The sequence below is a fragment of the Nothoprocta perdicaria genome, unplaced genomic scaffold (genome assembly GCF_003342845.1).
Source record: "Nothoprocta perdicaria isolate Ctin4 unplaced genomic scaffold, notPer1 scaffold_105, whole genome shotgun sequence".
Lineage (NCBI taxonomy): Eukaryota > Metazoa > Chordata > Aves > Tinamiformes > Tinamidae > Nothoprocta > Nothoprocta perdicaria.
In genome coordinates this window covers 305,769-322,810 of record NW_020454150.1, presented here as the reverse complement: position 1 = coordinate 322,810, position 17,042 = coordinate 305,769, and the positions used below count along the sequence as shown (strand labels likewise).

The 17,042-nt window shown below is 39.3% G+C and overlaps 1 protein-coding gene across 1 annotated transcript in view; it reads left to right on the top strand.

Moving 5' to 3' along the window:
* LRMDA (leucine rich melanocyte differentiation associated) overlaps positions 1-7,540 on the top strand; it is a 590,186-nt gene extending 582,646 nt beyond the window's left edge. Inside the window, exon 7 of the mRNA XM_026044428.1 lies at positions 5,718-7,540. Coding sequence (XP_025900213.1) covers positions 5,718-5,797 — 80 coding nt within the window. The 3' untranslated portion in view covers positions 5,798-7,540. The remainder of the gene's footprint in view (positions 1-5,717) is intronic.
* Positions 7,541-17,042: the final 9,502 nt, after the last annotated feature.

Sequence of the window (17,042 nt, the reverse complement as noted above, 5' to 3'; positions counted from 1 at the left end):
ACAGCCATTTAGGGTTCCTTCTTTGAGAGGTGAGGTTGATGGGAGTTTATGTTATAATGAGTGGAAGATGGTGAGTAATGAGATAGGCAACCCTGCTGTTTTGTTCTGTAACTTGTCTGGAGCTTAGAGGGAGGAGGAAAACAATTATGAAGGTCCAAGTATAGTTAAATAAATCTTTGCTATTTAAAGTGGAAGAGCCTTAGGAGGCCGACTGGTACTAGTGCCCAATATTTKGGGGAAAAAAATATCCCTTTCTGCCTTTGGGAAGTGTTTCCTTGGTGTTACAGTCATGCACTCAGTAGAACTAAAATCTCTTGACTTGGATCTGACCCAAGTCAACCTTCTCTTCGTTCTTTTTTTTTTTTTCTTTTTTTTTCTCTTCTTCCTTCCTATCTCTGTTACATATTTAGCATCTCTCCTCTGACTTCTCCACTGTGGTGCATGGTCAAGCTTTGCCTGCATCTGTGCTCCCCAAAAAGATCAGAGAATGAACTGAAAGGTTAATTTTTGGAGTTTTTTTTTCTTTTGCTTTGCCTATATTTGCATGTTTTTCAGCTGGATGGCCTATTTTAATCRTCTTATGCCAGAAATGATCAGTAAAAGCCAAAAAATTTTGAAGCAGCATATTTGGAAATATTTTGATAATTTCTTACGGTACTCAGTTTAATGTTCTTAATGATGATTATGTACAATAAATAGGCATAATTAAATGGATTTTTTAAAATCTAAAATGAATGTGAGAGAATGTATAATCTAATATAATACTTCCAGGTTAGAGAGAGAGGAAAAAAAAAAAAAAGAAAAGGGGGGAGATTGTGAGCAGGCAGTCTGAGAAGATGAGGCTCCTAATTTCTTGGAAAAAATAACACTTGAAAAAGTACTTGATTTATTATAGGAAGTCAAAGTGATAATGAAAATAAAAATTGTCAATTACACATAAACTTGTAAGAATTTCCGTAAGTATAAAGTTAAAACAAAACCTCTTTTACAAGGGTAATTTGTACAAGATTAAAAGCAAAAAAAAAAAAAAAAAAATTTTTTTTGCTTTTAAACCGTCTATGCTTATGCCCTTAGATGAAAAAGTTTTTAAGGGTTTTAAATTAATTTGACTAATGGTGGTGTTTTTTCTAAATCAGAAACATGGTAGATTTGAAGCTGTTTGTAGACAGGTATTTATTCTCCTTTGAATGTTCTAGGTACAGGATTATAACCTGTAAAGGAGGTTCATATTAATATTTAAAGGAATTATGCAACTTCTGTTCATTAATTGTAGAAAATGCCCAAGTGCCTGTGAAAAAAAATGGTAATGGTACTGATATTTCATCCTGAAGGGTCTCAAAACAATTTACAGATTGCTGGTATAACCGTCACTGAAATGCAACCAGCTTCTTGGTGGAACATGGCAGCTGTTTAATAGCCCATAGCAAAACTACACAACAGCCGGTTGTGGAAAGAGAGATGAATATGGATCAAATACAAATTGGTGGTGGAGGATTTAGGTACTGTTCTCAAATTAGGCGAGAATATTGAGTCTTTGCAAAAGCGCTGCGCTCTCTCCGACCACAGCTCCTAATACGAGACCTGTGGTTAGCTCCTGCGAAAGGCAGGCAGGGGACTGTGTGCTGAAACGTAGTCCCTGCTGTACACTGTAAACCAATGTGTTTGACAAACAGTTTTAATTGTGAATACTTTGCTGTTTGCACACACASAGGGGCAGTTTATTAAAAACAGTTGATGTTAAAATGGGTGCCTTAGGGGGCAGATGTGGCAATAGGTTTTGATGGGGGTAGCAAAAGCTGGCTTGACTACTTAATTTTTTTAATTGCTTTTTAAAGAAAACTGAATGCTACTGAAGATTGTATTGCCAGCAGCTGCACCAGCTGTGGTGGCTGAGGGGTGTTTTTTTTAATGGATGTAGAGCATTTATTTGTTAGGAAAAAATGTGAACCAACAAATGCAACRAGATGCTACCTGATTACAGTGCATTTAGGTCACTGTTGACTTGAGCTGAATTTGGACCTGAGACTGTACGATTTGCAGCTTTTGTGCATCTCAGTGCAACTCCTTTGTACCATTTTCCAAATAATAGACAAGGACCTACAACGCTTTTTCACACCAGGAAAGTATATGGAAGTCCAGCTGCATAATAGCTCACTGCAACACATGCCCAATTTAAAAGGCGCAAACATGACTTGAACAATTTTTCATGTGCTTTAGTATGCATGTATGTATTTATTTATTTATTTGGATAATTGGGTTTTCCCTCAGCTAAGGAAAATCCAGCGTTGCTGACATTACAATGTGTTTGTGAAGAAAGACTGATACCGCAAACACATGCAAGCAACTGCAAGGTCATTACTTACCCGGCATAATTAGAACATCCATTCCAAAGGGGGAAAACATTTAAAAGATAAAGGGTGTATTTAAAAATGATTCTTCCCAATGCAATTTTTTCATAATTATAGTTTTAACAGCTTATGGTGATGGTAGGAGCAGCTACTTAAGAAAAATTAGAAGCCTCATTCAGGGATGATCCCTCAAGAGACCTTGTGTTGTCATTTCTCAAGAGCGGCGAGCAGAACCCCCGTTCAGAATGGCTGCGAGTTGTTTTGATGTATARGGAGTATGCTTAGCTTATTATGACCAACACTGGTTATTTTAATTAAAATGCACCACAAATGTCAAAAATGCATTGTGCACAAGAACATGAGTGTACTTGCGCTCCTGAAACACAAGAGATGAATGCAATTGCAGTTGGGAAGGAGAGAGACCGTAGGTTGCTTAAATTCCTACGTCCATATCTCAGCATCAAAAATCTTTCAGTGTAATCTTTTGTAATTCTCAGCATTTTCTGCAGTTGCCGAAGGGAGGTGGGAAACAGGGAGGCAAAACAAAAAAAAAAACAACCAGTCACTGCATTTAATTTATGAGCAAGACTATTGTTTTACAAATAACCTTCATGATAAATAAAGTCTCTCGGCAACATTTTCAACTGTGTTTTTATCAAGCCTCTCTGAGCAGCGTGTGTAATGCGCCTGGCAATCGAATCACAGCTGTGCGCCTTGGTGGGGAATCTCTGCGGAGACAACACTTCCTTAATTTAAACAATTGTAGGCTGCAGGAGTTCAAAAATTTCAGCTGACTTTAACTGTCACTAGCCCAAGCACCTTTATCCCCAGGCGAGCAGCAGCAGCTGGATTTCATTTCCTGCTGCCAGACTGTCCGACATCTTTGCTGAACATCCCGGGAACCGAGCGTCTTTACTTTAAGGATTTTATTCAAGGTGACAGCTCCTCACACTTTAGCGTTCAGATCACCTCAAGTAGCTGAGATATCAGTGAAAATGAGAGCGCTTCCACAGCAAACTCCAAATTTAGATTGACTGAGGTTATCCTTAGGCCTCTAGACCCAACCTCCGTGACAGAACAGGCCTGCCAGTAACTTTAAAACTACGRCGGAGTTTGTAATGATGTCTGGGGAGAAATATTCCGCAGGAGCGGCAGAGGATACTATAAGCGATAGGAAATGATGTCAGATTTAGTTAGGGCTGGAGACAGTGTTAGAATATAGTTGGCATAATATGGCACCGGTATCTCTGTCAGCATCTCTGTTTTCTGTCACCGCACACAATCCGGGGCCTGTCTGTAGTCCTGACAGTGTCTTTTCAGATCAGGTTATTGCCAACTCGGAGGCTCGCTCGGCGCGGCACCATACAGCCCCCTTTGTTTGAAGTCTGCCCTTTTGTCATTAATGCACTTGATGTCTATTTAAATCTGACGGTGAATGCAGTATCTGTTTTCCTGTCAAGAGATCATTGACAATATTAATACCTCGTGTCCTTGCCTCATTTTGTGAGCGCTGACACCTAGCTGCAGTCTCCAGCATTCATCACGCAGCCCTCCCTGCCCAGCTTCTCAGCACAAGCCTTGCTCCCAGTCCTCAAGAAACGTCGAAGACCTCAAACGAGACTTTTATCAGCGCCAGGAGAAAGGAGTCTGAAGAATGCCATTAATAAGCTGTTCGTATCCTTTGCCTTTAGCACTCTAAACGGCCTCATTGCCAGTCTCATGCCTTCTGAGTTTCGCCTTGAAATATCATCCATTTGGGAGACAAAACCTTGCTTTTCATTAGGTGTTTGTTTAGGAATGGTAATTTCATGCCTTAAATGTGGACATCACTCCACCAGGCATTGAAATTACTGAAGATGGCTTCATGGAGGAGGAGGAGAAGGGGATTGAGCACTGCACCACACCATCCCCATTTGTGTTATCCTGAAGAGGAATGTATTTTTCACAACAAATGACAGACCTATCAATTTTATTTTTTTCCCGTAGGAATGTGCTACTATCCTGATGCCTCCGAAAGAAAGAAGAGCATGGCTTGACATTAATCTTGCAGAGCCCATGCCTTCCAAGGTGTTGGTTGCCTATACTGCCAACSTAAATGTTTTAGAGGCGTGCATACTAAATTCATACTCTGAGTGGGTGCTGTATTTGCTATGTGGGTCTTGGAAAGCTAAAATTGCGATAAACTGAGTATCTGCTCTCCCCCATCTTTACCCTTTGTGGAAAGCAGCGTGTCTCTCCCTTGGGCTAGATTATGTTTGCCCTTGTGGGGGTGAGGTGAGCCAGATTCTTGGGCRATACTTTAGTGGTCTCTGCATTAGGCAACTCCAAGATAGAGGAGGTTCTCTCACCTGCCTTCTGTGCATGGGAAGTGACTTTAATTTGACTGTGTGCGCCAGGGGGCACAAAGAACGACCCTGCTTGTAAAATGTAGCAACTTTGAGGATGCTCGAAGGTGGGATGTGACTGTGAASTTACGCTTCTGCATACCGCTTAGTACCACCAGAGGGGATGCTTGTGAATAYGGGAGTCAGATCTGCAGGAATGTGTGTTTCACCCACAGCAGTTGAGAGGCATCTTGCTTTCTGTGCRTACTAACAATAATGTGCCTTTTCTCCAGAAAGCAAAGGCTAATTTTTACAAACAAGCATTCTCAGTGTACTGGTATTTAGCATAATTTATAATTGCAGTGCTTGCTTGTGTGCCATTGCTTGGAGAGCGACGTTGGAAATATTTTTTGCTAGAATGTTTATTTGTGCATCTGGGGGAAACACTGGGATGCATAGGGCCAAGTTTTAGGAGGTCCCAAGGTCCGGCCCATGTCCATTGAAAACTTCCCGTGTGGATTTCTGCCAGTCACTTCGGCTCTCTGCCAGTACAGAGCAGGGACAGGGTGAGGTGCTTGCACGATGACTCTGTGAGTGTTTGTGAGAATTTTACTGGATCTGCATCAAGCTGTAATTGATTTTTTTTTCTTTTTGTTTTTGATTATAATTAAACCATGTAGTAGGGAGATTACAAAGAGTACAAAATGTAAATCCAGTCCAGATTCCCAGTATTCCAGAAGTGGTGGAGAAGGACTGTGATTTATAACAGCGTGTGTGATGTGCCAGTGTGATGTCATCCCATTTTTAAGACACAGTTGTGTGTGTAACAGGCTAGCTCATGCAGGTATTCAAGTACAAGTTTGTCCAGTGAATTAAAAACTACTGCTTCAAGTGGAAATAATAAATACTTCAAATGTACAAACTTCCTTTTGCAGCACGGAAGAGAACTGCTCCCTCCACTGCCCTCCTCAAGTTCTCCTTGCTTTCTGCCTTTGCATATTATGGTACCACGGTCCTAATTGTAATTCATTTCCTTTCGCTGTAGGCGTTTTGGGAAAATGCCGCTACGTTTACTACGGAAAACATTCCGAGGGCAACAGATTCATCCGAGATGACCAGCTATAAAACACAGCATTGCTTTGTGCCTCTTCAGTCCATCTCGATAAGAAGCGCAAATTGCATCCAGATTTTAAGCATGTAACTAAAGTCCTCCAGTGCCTTCTGCTGACTTTGCCAAGCCTGTCAAGATCATCCTTCTATCTTCGTCTGAGTAGTCACATAGAGATTGACATGATTGCCTTTAAGCAGGTCCCATCTACCAGCGTGACAGACAGCTGCAGCCAAGCACCCGGCCTGACAGGATGAGCACCGTGATGGATTGCCTGGTCCGACTGCTGCTCGCAGCAGAGCAGAGGTCACACCTGGGGCTCCTCCGAGCCCGCGCGATCCGCAGCCCGCGCAGCGCCTGCCGCTGCGGCTCGCCTGTTGAGCAACAGGGGCTGGCGCTAGCCGAGTGTTTAGGAAGGAGAGAGGSTCTAATTTCACATGAAAAAGCACCTTATCTGCTCTTACTTTCCCCCYTTGAATTAAGTATGTTTCTATCTCACGCGTGCATATGAAAATCTTCCTCACAGAGCTTCACCGTCTTCCCCACCAACAAATGGGTCTATGTGGATTCTTTTTTCTTTTCAGGATGTATTTTACTTCTTGAAATATTTGAGCCATGCACAGTGCTATTACTTTGTATTTTTGTTTACATATAAAGATGTTTAAGCACTTTTCCAGGCCAACCAAATTTTGCTAATTTTAAATTAAATCTCAAGGTTTATTCACCTTCAAGAAAGGGACCATTCTTAACACTGCAGAATAGTGACACAGAGGACCTCACATGGTATATGCTTTGAAAAAGTCCGTGATTACAACCTGGTCACAGTGTGTTATTCCTGTTTTATTGGATAACATACTTTTAAGTTGACCAGAGATTGCATTTAGAATTAAATGCGTACATTTAGAAAGAAAAACTATAGTTCCTCCTGCCATCTTCAACAAGGGGAGCTATAAAATAAAATTTTCACCAGGTGTCTATCGTTATTTTGAAGGAAAAAGAAGAAAATAAAAGTAACTGGTGGAATTAACATAATTAGAACCTTTGCTAATATGTTCTAGGAATGAGCTCTCGTTAATCTCCTTTGATGTATATGCAAGCAATGCTTCTGTCAGATTTTGAAAACAACAATGCATAGCATATTTCCTGCTTTTCTGATAAACAGCTTGGATGTACTAAGAACTTGTTACTGTGAAATTCCCAAAGCTTTATAAATACACTGCATTCAGTGCTACTGGATCCAAAGRAATGGGCCAAGGAATGAGCAGAAATTCTGACCTCTGGGCTTTTCCAAACCTGTTCATATTGGTCCCAATTGAGAGTGGTCGCTMTCTGACTTTTTTGGCTTGTCTGAAATCACTGGTTGCTTTTAATTCACTTTTATTATTAGCTGGTGGTGTAAATGGAAAGGAGCTGGATGTAGAAGCCAGCTTTGAAGTTAGGTTTGTTCTGTAAAAAAAGATGAAACCTAATGACAGAGTGACAAAGAAAAACTTGGTGCTGCTGTCCATTTTAGACTTGCTTCCTCTGAATGTCTATAGTAAATATTTAATAAATATTTGAAATTGATGAGGAACATAGAATTATCTACTTTGCATCACTTATAGAGCAGACCTTATATTTTACGTTTAGATTGAGCTCTGAGCTGCTCGTTGAAACAACCGGTGAGTTTTGGCCACTTGTAACACCTTGGGTAATGTCATAGATACCTCCTAATGAAATTGTAATGACCAGTGGGTAAATTCATGTTAGAACTTGTAGGAGATATTATATAAAGGTGGGAAAGGACAAATCTATGCCTCTCTTCTTTCATAAATACTTATTAGAAATGTTAGGGTACTTTTTCTATATGGGTTACCAAAATAACAGCAAGGTGCCATCCTAGTTCATTCCTATCATGTTGTCTGTTTTGAAGCCTCAATACATGTTTTGGCCAGGGCATGTTACAGGCAACAGAGTTCTGAATAGGGGTGTTTAGAATAACCTAATGTCATATTCAGTCTGGTTGCATATATGTTCTTGTCTTTATAAAAGGCTTTAACCCTGCCTCAAACAATAAACAGCACTTGCAAACTGACCACATGATTTTTCCATGTTTATTTTGCTTGTTTACTTTTCCTAATGTCAAAACCATTTGTATCATTTTCAGGAGTGTTTTCCTCCATGCAAAGCTTTGGAGGCAAAAATATTTTTGGAAGAAGATGCGATCAAAGTCTCTTCCATTTTGTTTTTCTGTTTTCACTTGGGGGTATGTATACCTATTGTTAAATATGTTAAAAACCCTAATTAAAGTTTGCTTAAAGAGAAGTCACRCTAAAAGTCACTCATTCTGGATAATCAAAAGGATAATCTAAGAATAACTATTTTTGTACTATTAGAGTACGTTAGAATATTTTTTTAAAAAACTATCATACATGCTTTTTATAGTTTCTGCTAACTTTTTTTTTAAATATGCAGAACATTTTATTTTCAGATTTCTTCTGCTGAGATTCTGTTTTAAGAAAGGATAAACTTTTGGGGACTAGCACTGCTAGCTGTACTTGAGTTTTTCTTCAGTGGAAACTCTGCAGATGAACAATAGGTGGATGATATTACTGGGAGCTGCTCATAAAAGCTGTTTTGTGAGTGCAGTCCTAACATTAAGTGTTAGGGTTGTTAATTCCTGATCTTTTTATCTTTTTAATAACAATTGAAAAAAAAATAAGACTGCAATTTTAATTTAAAATTTTAAAGATAAACTGCCATAAGTGAAAAGCTTACAAATACGGCTACATGAGCCTAACTTTAGGTAAAGCATACTAGCTGTAATTGCATGTATAGCATCCATAACGGATTTATGGGATTGCTGTAAATGTTCCACTACTGAAATCACRTTTGCCTCTCTGGATGAGGCCAAGTCCTACAAGACTTACTCAAGTACTTTTTTATTCTAGCTGTAAGTCCCTCTGAAGTTAATATTATTTTTCATGAGAGTAAGGGTTAGTAGGACTGAGAAGTTAAAACGCACATCCCTTTCTAATATGTTTGGATTGTAAACTGAGCGTAAGGTAATTGTTAAATGTTCGATTCTCACATCRTCTTTGCAAGCAAAAGACAAAAAAAAATATGAGTGAGAGAGAAAAGTAACTGTAAASTTCTGTAAACATCCATAATATTCAGAGTGACTAGTGAGATGCCAGCAATTTCTAACAGGCATCTATTCCAATGTCTTTAATGTGTTGTTTTAGCCAGGGTGGTAAAGAAGCAGGCACAAGCAGGAGTTCAGGATCTCTTTCCACATCTGCTGCTGCTTGTACTGGTGAATGCTGCAGAGGAAGTTCACAACAGGTAAATAAATAAACAGATAAAATTGYATGCCTTCCTATATATGAGGCACCTAGGGACATGATTTAGCAGGCATAGTGGTGATCAGTTTATGGTTGGACTTTCTCATTTTGAAGGTCTTTTCCAACCATAATGATTCTATGATATAGGTACTTAACAGTTGTAAAACCTTTCCCTTTGCCTTCCCCCAGGCTCTTTTTGTTCCACAGTGCTAAAAAGCTGCAGGTGTGCCCCAAGGGCTTTAAAGGAAGCTACAGCGAAAGTTTGGGCAAAACTTTGGCAGCCCTTACAAGCTGCACAATCAGCAAATCTCAAAAAAAAAAAAAAAAAATTGGAAATATAAATTGCATATGGTGCTGGAAGGAATTTGAGCTTCACTAAGCTGTGTGATGCAGGTCAGTTAACCTGAACTTTCAAAACTGCTGACAATTATGTGAACTTTTTTTTTCCTTGTATTAATTAATGTTGAGGTAATAAATTGGTAAAATATGGGTTCATTTGTTAGCATATTACCATGTATTTGCAGTGAAGATTGTGTTTATGAAGTTTGTAGAACTGAATGGCCCAGCACAAAATCATATGTGAGATTTATGTGGGTATTTTGGGTGAATGATTGATGACCTTTGTGATTCCGGTAATGAGGTTTCTTTTTCCTTTCTTCTTTTTTGGTGTTTTGGTCTCCTATGTCTCTGCTACAAACTAAACACAAATTAACTGCTGTTTTATAGACTCTGTTTCTCTGGCCACTTGTAGCAGAATAAGAATTAGTGTCTAAAATAATGTAAATATATAGAAATAGACTGACTTTTTTTTAGAGGTTTTATTTGGGATGTGAAAAGGTGTTCATCCTTTTGATGTTTCATTGACCCTTTTTTATGTCATACATGAAAGACTTGGATGTCTGTGTTTTGCTAAGCATCACCCATTTGGCTTGACATACTTTTTTAGGTTAAAGAACTTGCCAAGAAAGGTAAGTAGSTGCAGCCTGTGGGGAAATATAATAGAGGTCACTGTAAAGACACCTACTGTACTGTGAAGTTCTTCAGCCCATCTCTGCATTTATGACCGTTTACAAAAGATAGCCTGTAACAGCATGTAGCTTTTAGAGCTATTACATCCCAGTAGGCTCAGAACCAAAATTAAGATCCTGTCCTCCAGGACAAGTTTGCAGGCTGAGGCAACAACTAAGGTCCTATAATGCTAAGTGATCTTATTGTATTGAAACACGTTGCCCTGTGCTCGAGCATCAGAACTGAACAAATAGTGCCGACTCAGCTGCACAGTCTTATTTCAGGTAAGAGCCTGCCAAAATCGCAGTATTTGTCTTCACCTGAATAAGAAATATGTAATCGGTGGTGATGGTCTGACTAAGGGACACGGAAACAGAGGATTTTCGAAATTGCTGAATATCTTCTTTATGTTGCTCCCCTTAAAGTTGGGAGAACAAAACTGCCTGTGCTCTTCAAAATTCTTGTTGTAAATCATAGGGTTCCGTTCCTGCCAGTGTGTATATATTTCTATTCCTGTTCATTATAGAGTCATATAAGGAAAGTTTTACCACCAGCAGGGCCACCACATTTGGAGTGAGGTTCAGCCCATTTACAACTGGCCTGGTCTGAGTCTCACTGCTTATTTCTGCTTGTGTGCTGTCATAGGTGGCACATGAGTGCCCAGTGTCAAGTGCTTGTCTCTGCTGAGCTTGGTAAATTTATTTTCCTTATTTTGTGTAAATCTATCTATCTGTTTGCTCTGTTAAAGGGTGGCATATGAGAGAGATGAATTTCAGCTGTAAAGGGCTGTAGCTGTATGGGCAGGCTTGACGTCTGGCACTAAGTAGGATCCGACAGGGGAGCTGGGCAGAGAAGCAGGTGATGAAGTCAGGGTCTTGCCTGTCTTGCCAGCTGCTGTCCTCTGCTCCTGAGGTTCTCTGGCTGTGTCCTTGTCTGCTTCAATTGCCTTGTCACTGCTCTGCAAGCATGTGATGGCACAACAGAGCTAAGTGTTCCCCTTTTGTTTCTAAAGTGAAATTTCTGCTTCACCGGTTGTGGGATAACAACTGAAATGCATGGTTTGCTTTTTCAGTGCTTGTATATATATATCACCTGATATCCGTTATGTCTCGCTGTCTAGTCTACTTCTGCTGTTTTGGACTAAAATCCACTGCTACTAATGGGAACGAAACAAAGCAAACAAGATATGATYGGGAGAAAAGAGCCACTTACCGATGCTAGTGTGCGATGTGGCTACGCTGACCCTCGGCTCCAGGTGACAGGCAGGCCTTGCTGTACACAGCCACGTTTACACGGTGTGAAGGACAGAGCTGGCTTATCCCCCCAGCTTGGCGCCTGCTTGGAGTCAGCATGTGGCTGTCAACACACACCTTTGATTTGCTTATGCTGCTCTGGCAGTATTAGGTGCAATACTGACAATTAATGCTCATTTTACCTCTGATGTTACTAGAACCGCACACCAAGATTTTACATTGAGTCAGGCCCATGAAAAATTACTTGGACGCCTTAAGAGCGTTTTCTTTGGCCTTTGTTATATGAGAATGTGCAGTGTACACCTGGCACTCCTATTTCAGCAAACGTAGTTTGAGTTGATATATTTTTCCATACCTGATACTAAAAGAGCTGATTCTTTCTAAAAGTTACCTTTTAGGTTAGGTGACTCTGATGGACTTGCCTCTGGTGGTGTTGTCAACCTGAAGCTGACCCTTTCTTAGAGTTGCTGACAATGAGATTAAGGTTTCAGATCCGGATTTTCACAAGCCTTCAAGGAGCAGATATTTTTAAGGACAAACTGAGTCGTGGTCATGGCACATTCACAAAATATCATCGTCATCTCAGCATCCTCAGCTTTTTAAGGGAACAGCATCTCAGAAAATGTGTTTAGTTCTAGGTGAGTGGCACTCCTYGGTTTAAATGTAAAAATATTTTTATGTTACCACTTTACATGCAATGTTGAGGTTGTGAGAACAAGTTTCTAAATGTGTTCAAAACATCTCCCCTAGCTCAAGCYTAAAATTCCTTGCAAATCTTTTTGCATTCGGATTGCATGTTTTGCTGAGGATTTAAAAGCAAAACTGTGAAATCATGGGTTTTTGAACCTGGTTATATCTCAGGACAGAAAAATGTTAACAGAACACCTCATATCTTATTCAGAGTTCTGTAGGTCGTTTTTGAATAGAAATACATACTTAGAGTGAGATAGTTTTATAATAAATACTGTGTTTGGGAATGTCTTTATTAAATTTATCAATTTGGTATTATATTTGGAAGTAAAGAGCAACTTCAGAGATCTCTTCAGATCGTTACCAAATGCTCTGGAGAAAAACAATGACCAGAGAGTTCATCTTAAGAAATTCTACATTAAATTTACATTTGAGTGGTGAAAATCAAATAAGGAATACCAAAATAACTGAAGTTGTTATTACTGGCAAAGCTTCTATCTATGCTTGCTCCCCTACTTTTATATTAGCACTATTTTTGCAATTGAGTATTTATGCTTAAATATAGGACAAAAAAAACAAAGCAAAGAGAATTCTGAAGACAGTCTGCTTTTATAGGCCTCCTTGATTTTATAAGACCTTTGAAACAATGTGTGCATTCAATTATCTAGCATTCAGGGTATCTACTGAGTAAGCAGACAGTTGTGGACTTAAGGGAATTTTCCAATACACATGCTGTTCAACCTTAGCAATTTTCTTTTTACCTAGGAATTGTTTTCAGAAATTCCCATATAATGAAATTTCTGTTTAAGTTGATAGCTGTAAATGAGGGCACAGTTGCTTCATTTCCTTTTGACAATAAGCCAAATTCATCCCTGGTGGAACTCCATTGATTTAACTCTACTTGAGCTAAGCTACACTGGGGATGAATTTGGCCCAGCTTGAGATTTTTTTATTCATCTTTTCTTTAATTTCCTTTAGCTTAGTAGTCGATTTAGGGCTGGTCCGAGGATTACAATACAAGAGAGGGGAAAAGAAAAACTTCTCTGCTCAAGAGTCATTTCCTTTTTAATACCCTACTGATTTAACTGTGACTTGTAACGTGTTTCAGGTAGCCAAATTTCAACATCTATTTTGGAAGAAAGTTCACTATACTTGGTGTCTCCTTCCTTGGCTGCTTTCCAARCCACCAAATCACCACCTTCTATACAATACACATATTATAAAAGGCAATGGAAATGTCTTTGCGTGGGGAAATGATAGGGATAAACTGCAGTTATCAACTGGTGCCTGATACATTTAGCTTGAGCTCCACTAATTACACACCTCTTTGGCCTCTAATGATGATGGAGCTGTAAAACCTCTATGTCTGTAGCGCCTATACATCTTCTCCCAGCTCCTGCTTTCTTTGCTTGGGATTCAGAGAGTCTTGGGTGGTTTCTGTCCATATGGTGTTCATGACAATCTTTTTTTTGTTGTTTTTTCTTTCTTTTTTTTTTTTCTTAAGTTTTGGTTATTGTGGGTTGACACCCCATAAGTTTCACGTCTGAGCAAAAGCTGAAAGCACCATTCAGCCAAAACCACTACTGAGCTTTATGTGGTTTTCATCTGAAACTGTAAATCAGTTGAAGTTCACTGAGGGGTTAGCAAACCTGGCCTGAATGTCAAACCTCTAGCAGCTCTTTCAAATCAGGCTAGTGTTGGGTTTCATTATGAAAGGTTTGCACAGCTCTAGCTAAGCCCTTATTTTCCACTTTCAGATAAATGCTTTTTCAGCTATATTTATGAGGCTTAAGAGTAAAAACCTACCAGCTGTTAATGTTAATCACAAGTTTATAGCATAAGCACATTCTGGGTCTTATCCTTTTCCCATTCGTGTCAATAGCAAAGCTTTCAACATCAATGGCAGCAGGAGCAAATAGCACAAAACATAGGAAAACATGCACAGTTTAAAAAAGGAGAAAATAGGGGTCTGCCTTGATTTAACAAATAAAGACAGGAATAGGCTGCTATGTCCTAGGATGTTTTGCTCTATGTGCACATTCATTGTCTGACCAAGCAGAACTTGGAGGCAAGGAGAATTTTCAGTCCTCGTGCCGGAATGGTTTGGATTTTCTTATGGGCATTAATATATGTACTAGAGCAGGGTCTTTGTCATCAAAATATGTAATATAAAAACATGTGCCTCTACATCCTGTGCTAAGAGAAGCCCAGATTTGTTAGTTCTGAAGCAGCAGCTGACTGATAAATTTCTGGAGGTGAAAATAATACAAACTGACTGATATCCAGCATATGGAAATTAACATTATTTTACATTGTTAGACCGCAGCATGCTATCATTTATTATAACTCTCATATCCTGCTGCTGGTCACCTCTCCTTATGCCCACAGAGAAGAAAGGTAGCAGCATGAGAGATCTGGGAATCTTGTTTACCTAACCATTGCTGTTGAGCATTACTGAGAACAGCAAATATATTTAGTCCCTTTCATTAACAAACCACCTTTGTCTCTGCTCACCCACTCACTGATTCCCTAGTTACTCTGAATGCTAAAACAAATTCTTGACTGTATGYGGTAATAATTCTGGTTATTTGCTTTATTAACTCTTTCTTTTAGCCTTACATCTGACATAGAGAAGGTACTGCAGAACTTGTCTGGTCACTTTTTTCAAAATCAAGACATGAATGGAATTTGAATATTTTAAATTATGATCTTTCCTGTAGCAATGAAATAAATAGTGAGGCAGTACCTTAGAGGGGAAAAAAAAATCAGGACTGAGTGTAGGGTGTGTTGAGTACCCAGCAGTACCCACAGAACCTACCCTGTGGACCATCCAGAGGGATTGCAGATAAATTTTACTTCAAAGTTTGGCACTGCCCTTTGCAAAATTTCAGAGYATCCTCTGCTAAATAGGTGTCTTAGCTGTGAACCCAGCATTCTCCACATTTGGATGTAAATGGGCCAAATGGGCCTGGCATGTTTTCCCTAAGAAGCAATCAGTCCCTCTAGGATAACTAGCAGGGAAATGTGCATGTATAATATATTTTGAATGTATTAAAATCACTTAGGAACTCTGTTTGCATCTGCGTGCAAGTTCACATGCCACTGTCGCATTTCTTTTTGTGAAGTTAATTCTTTAAAAGTAGGAGGTCTAACCAGGAGTCCAAATAATTATTTTAAGAAGCAATTTTTTTTATATAATTTCAACTCTAGTCAAATCCAGCTGAAACATGGCCAGTTGAAATGGGCAGAGAGAGCCCCAGAGTAAAATTACACAGTGTTTAACTGTGTGAAATATGTCTAGCTGCCCATACGCAGTCACAGATGACTCCAGGAGAATCTAAAGAACTCGAGCTGCCTAGGGAAAAGAGAAAGAAAAATGACTATTTAGTATATCAATCAAACCCAAAGGGAAAATGTCATAATCAAGGAGTGCAGAGTTGTATTTTTTTTTTTATTTTATAAGACAAACTCAACTTTGATCTTAAATATGGCATTTTTTTAAAATGAATGATGCACAACTGCTATCTCTCTTAATTTGTGTTTTCAGCACCCAGAGTCCCACCCTAAGACCCCATAGTGTCCATTAGCAGGTCCACTTTCTTCCCCTAAACTATACATTCTTATCAAAATGTTAATTCTTCCAAGCCTTGACAAAAATACCCTGATACACTGTGTATTTTATATGCCAAATTATTCCACTTTAATGGAAAAAGAACAGAAATGTTAAGGAATTCATGTGTATCTGAGTTGTGCACATCAATCTTCTAAGGCGGCACATAACAAAGGTCAGAAATAGCCTAGCGCTGTGTTTTGTGTAGCGCATCATTCTATGAGAAAATGTGCCCAAGTTCCTCCTAAAACATTGTTTTCAAGCATGGTTACTACTGAATATATTTCTAAGTGACAAGGTTTATTTGTCTGCATTTTGATATGTTTAGGGGAAACTCGGACTGACAGTTAGAGGAGGCAGGAAGAGGGAACCACAACAAGTTCCACCCAAACACAAAATGTCATCTCTTCCCTAGCTAGGATACAGAGGCATCCTGATGAAAAAAAGAGCAGACATTTAAAAGTTTCTGACATGTGTCACAGATGCAGCCATTGAGCCACTGTTCCTGATGTAGCTCGAGATGACAGCATCCGAGCCATTGGAACTGGCTGCGGGACATGCAAAGTTTGGTGTGTGTCGCATTTAATCCTTGTCATGGCACATCTAGAGAATAAAAAAGACAAATGGGCACAGGCAGYAGTGATAGTTCAGAAAACTTAAAATAATGCTTCCCAGTCTAATTGATATTATCAAGCTGTGCTAACATTTACCAGCCACCAAGTAGTCAGACAGGAGGTCAGCACCCTTTTTTTCCTACAGTTTTCCCTCGAGTCAGAAGTATAAGTCTTTCAAGCTTTCTGTAAGGGTGACCCAAATACATGAACTGTGTACTCAGAAATATCATTGACTTGCCAGAGATACTCCTTAATAATCAAAACATATAAAGAAAACAAGGCTTTATCTGCTGATGAAGCAACTTGTCATGCATGTTCCCATCTTATTTATTTACACTAGCTGACRACCAGCCAATAATGATGATTATTGTACCAAAGAGTTGATAATTTATTGATCCTACTGCCTCTGGATATTTTACAACCTGCATTTCTGGTTAKAACCTTGTAAAGTTGAGATGGAGGCAGCAAAGAATAACATAATTTTGCAGATATCACCCTGGCATTTTCTGTGAAATAGTGTATCCTTCAATACCATCCCCCAAAGTTTGCATAAATAAAACTGGTGGTTTGGAGTAGCTCACAGGCTGCAGCACAGATCACTCGATTCAAGAGTTTCACATCCTAGTTTCTGGAGAATTTGCAGTTAGCGGCCCATTAACTTGTCATTGATTGCTGGGGATGAGCATCTGTTCCTCACCTAACTTCCAGTTTAATATCAAGGATACTTTTCTACTTTAACAGCCTGGGAGGTGAATGCAGAGGAT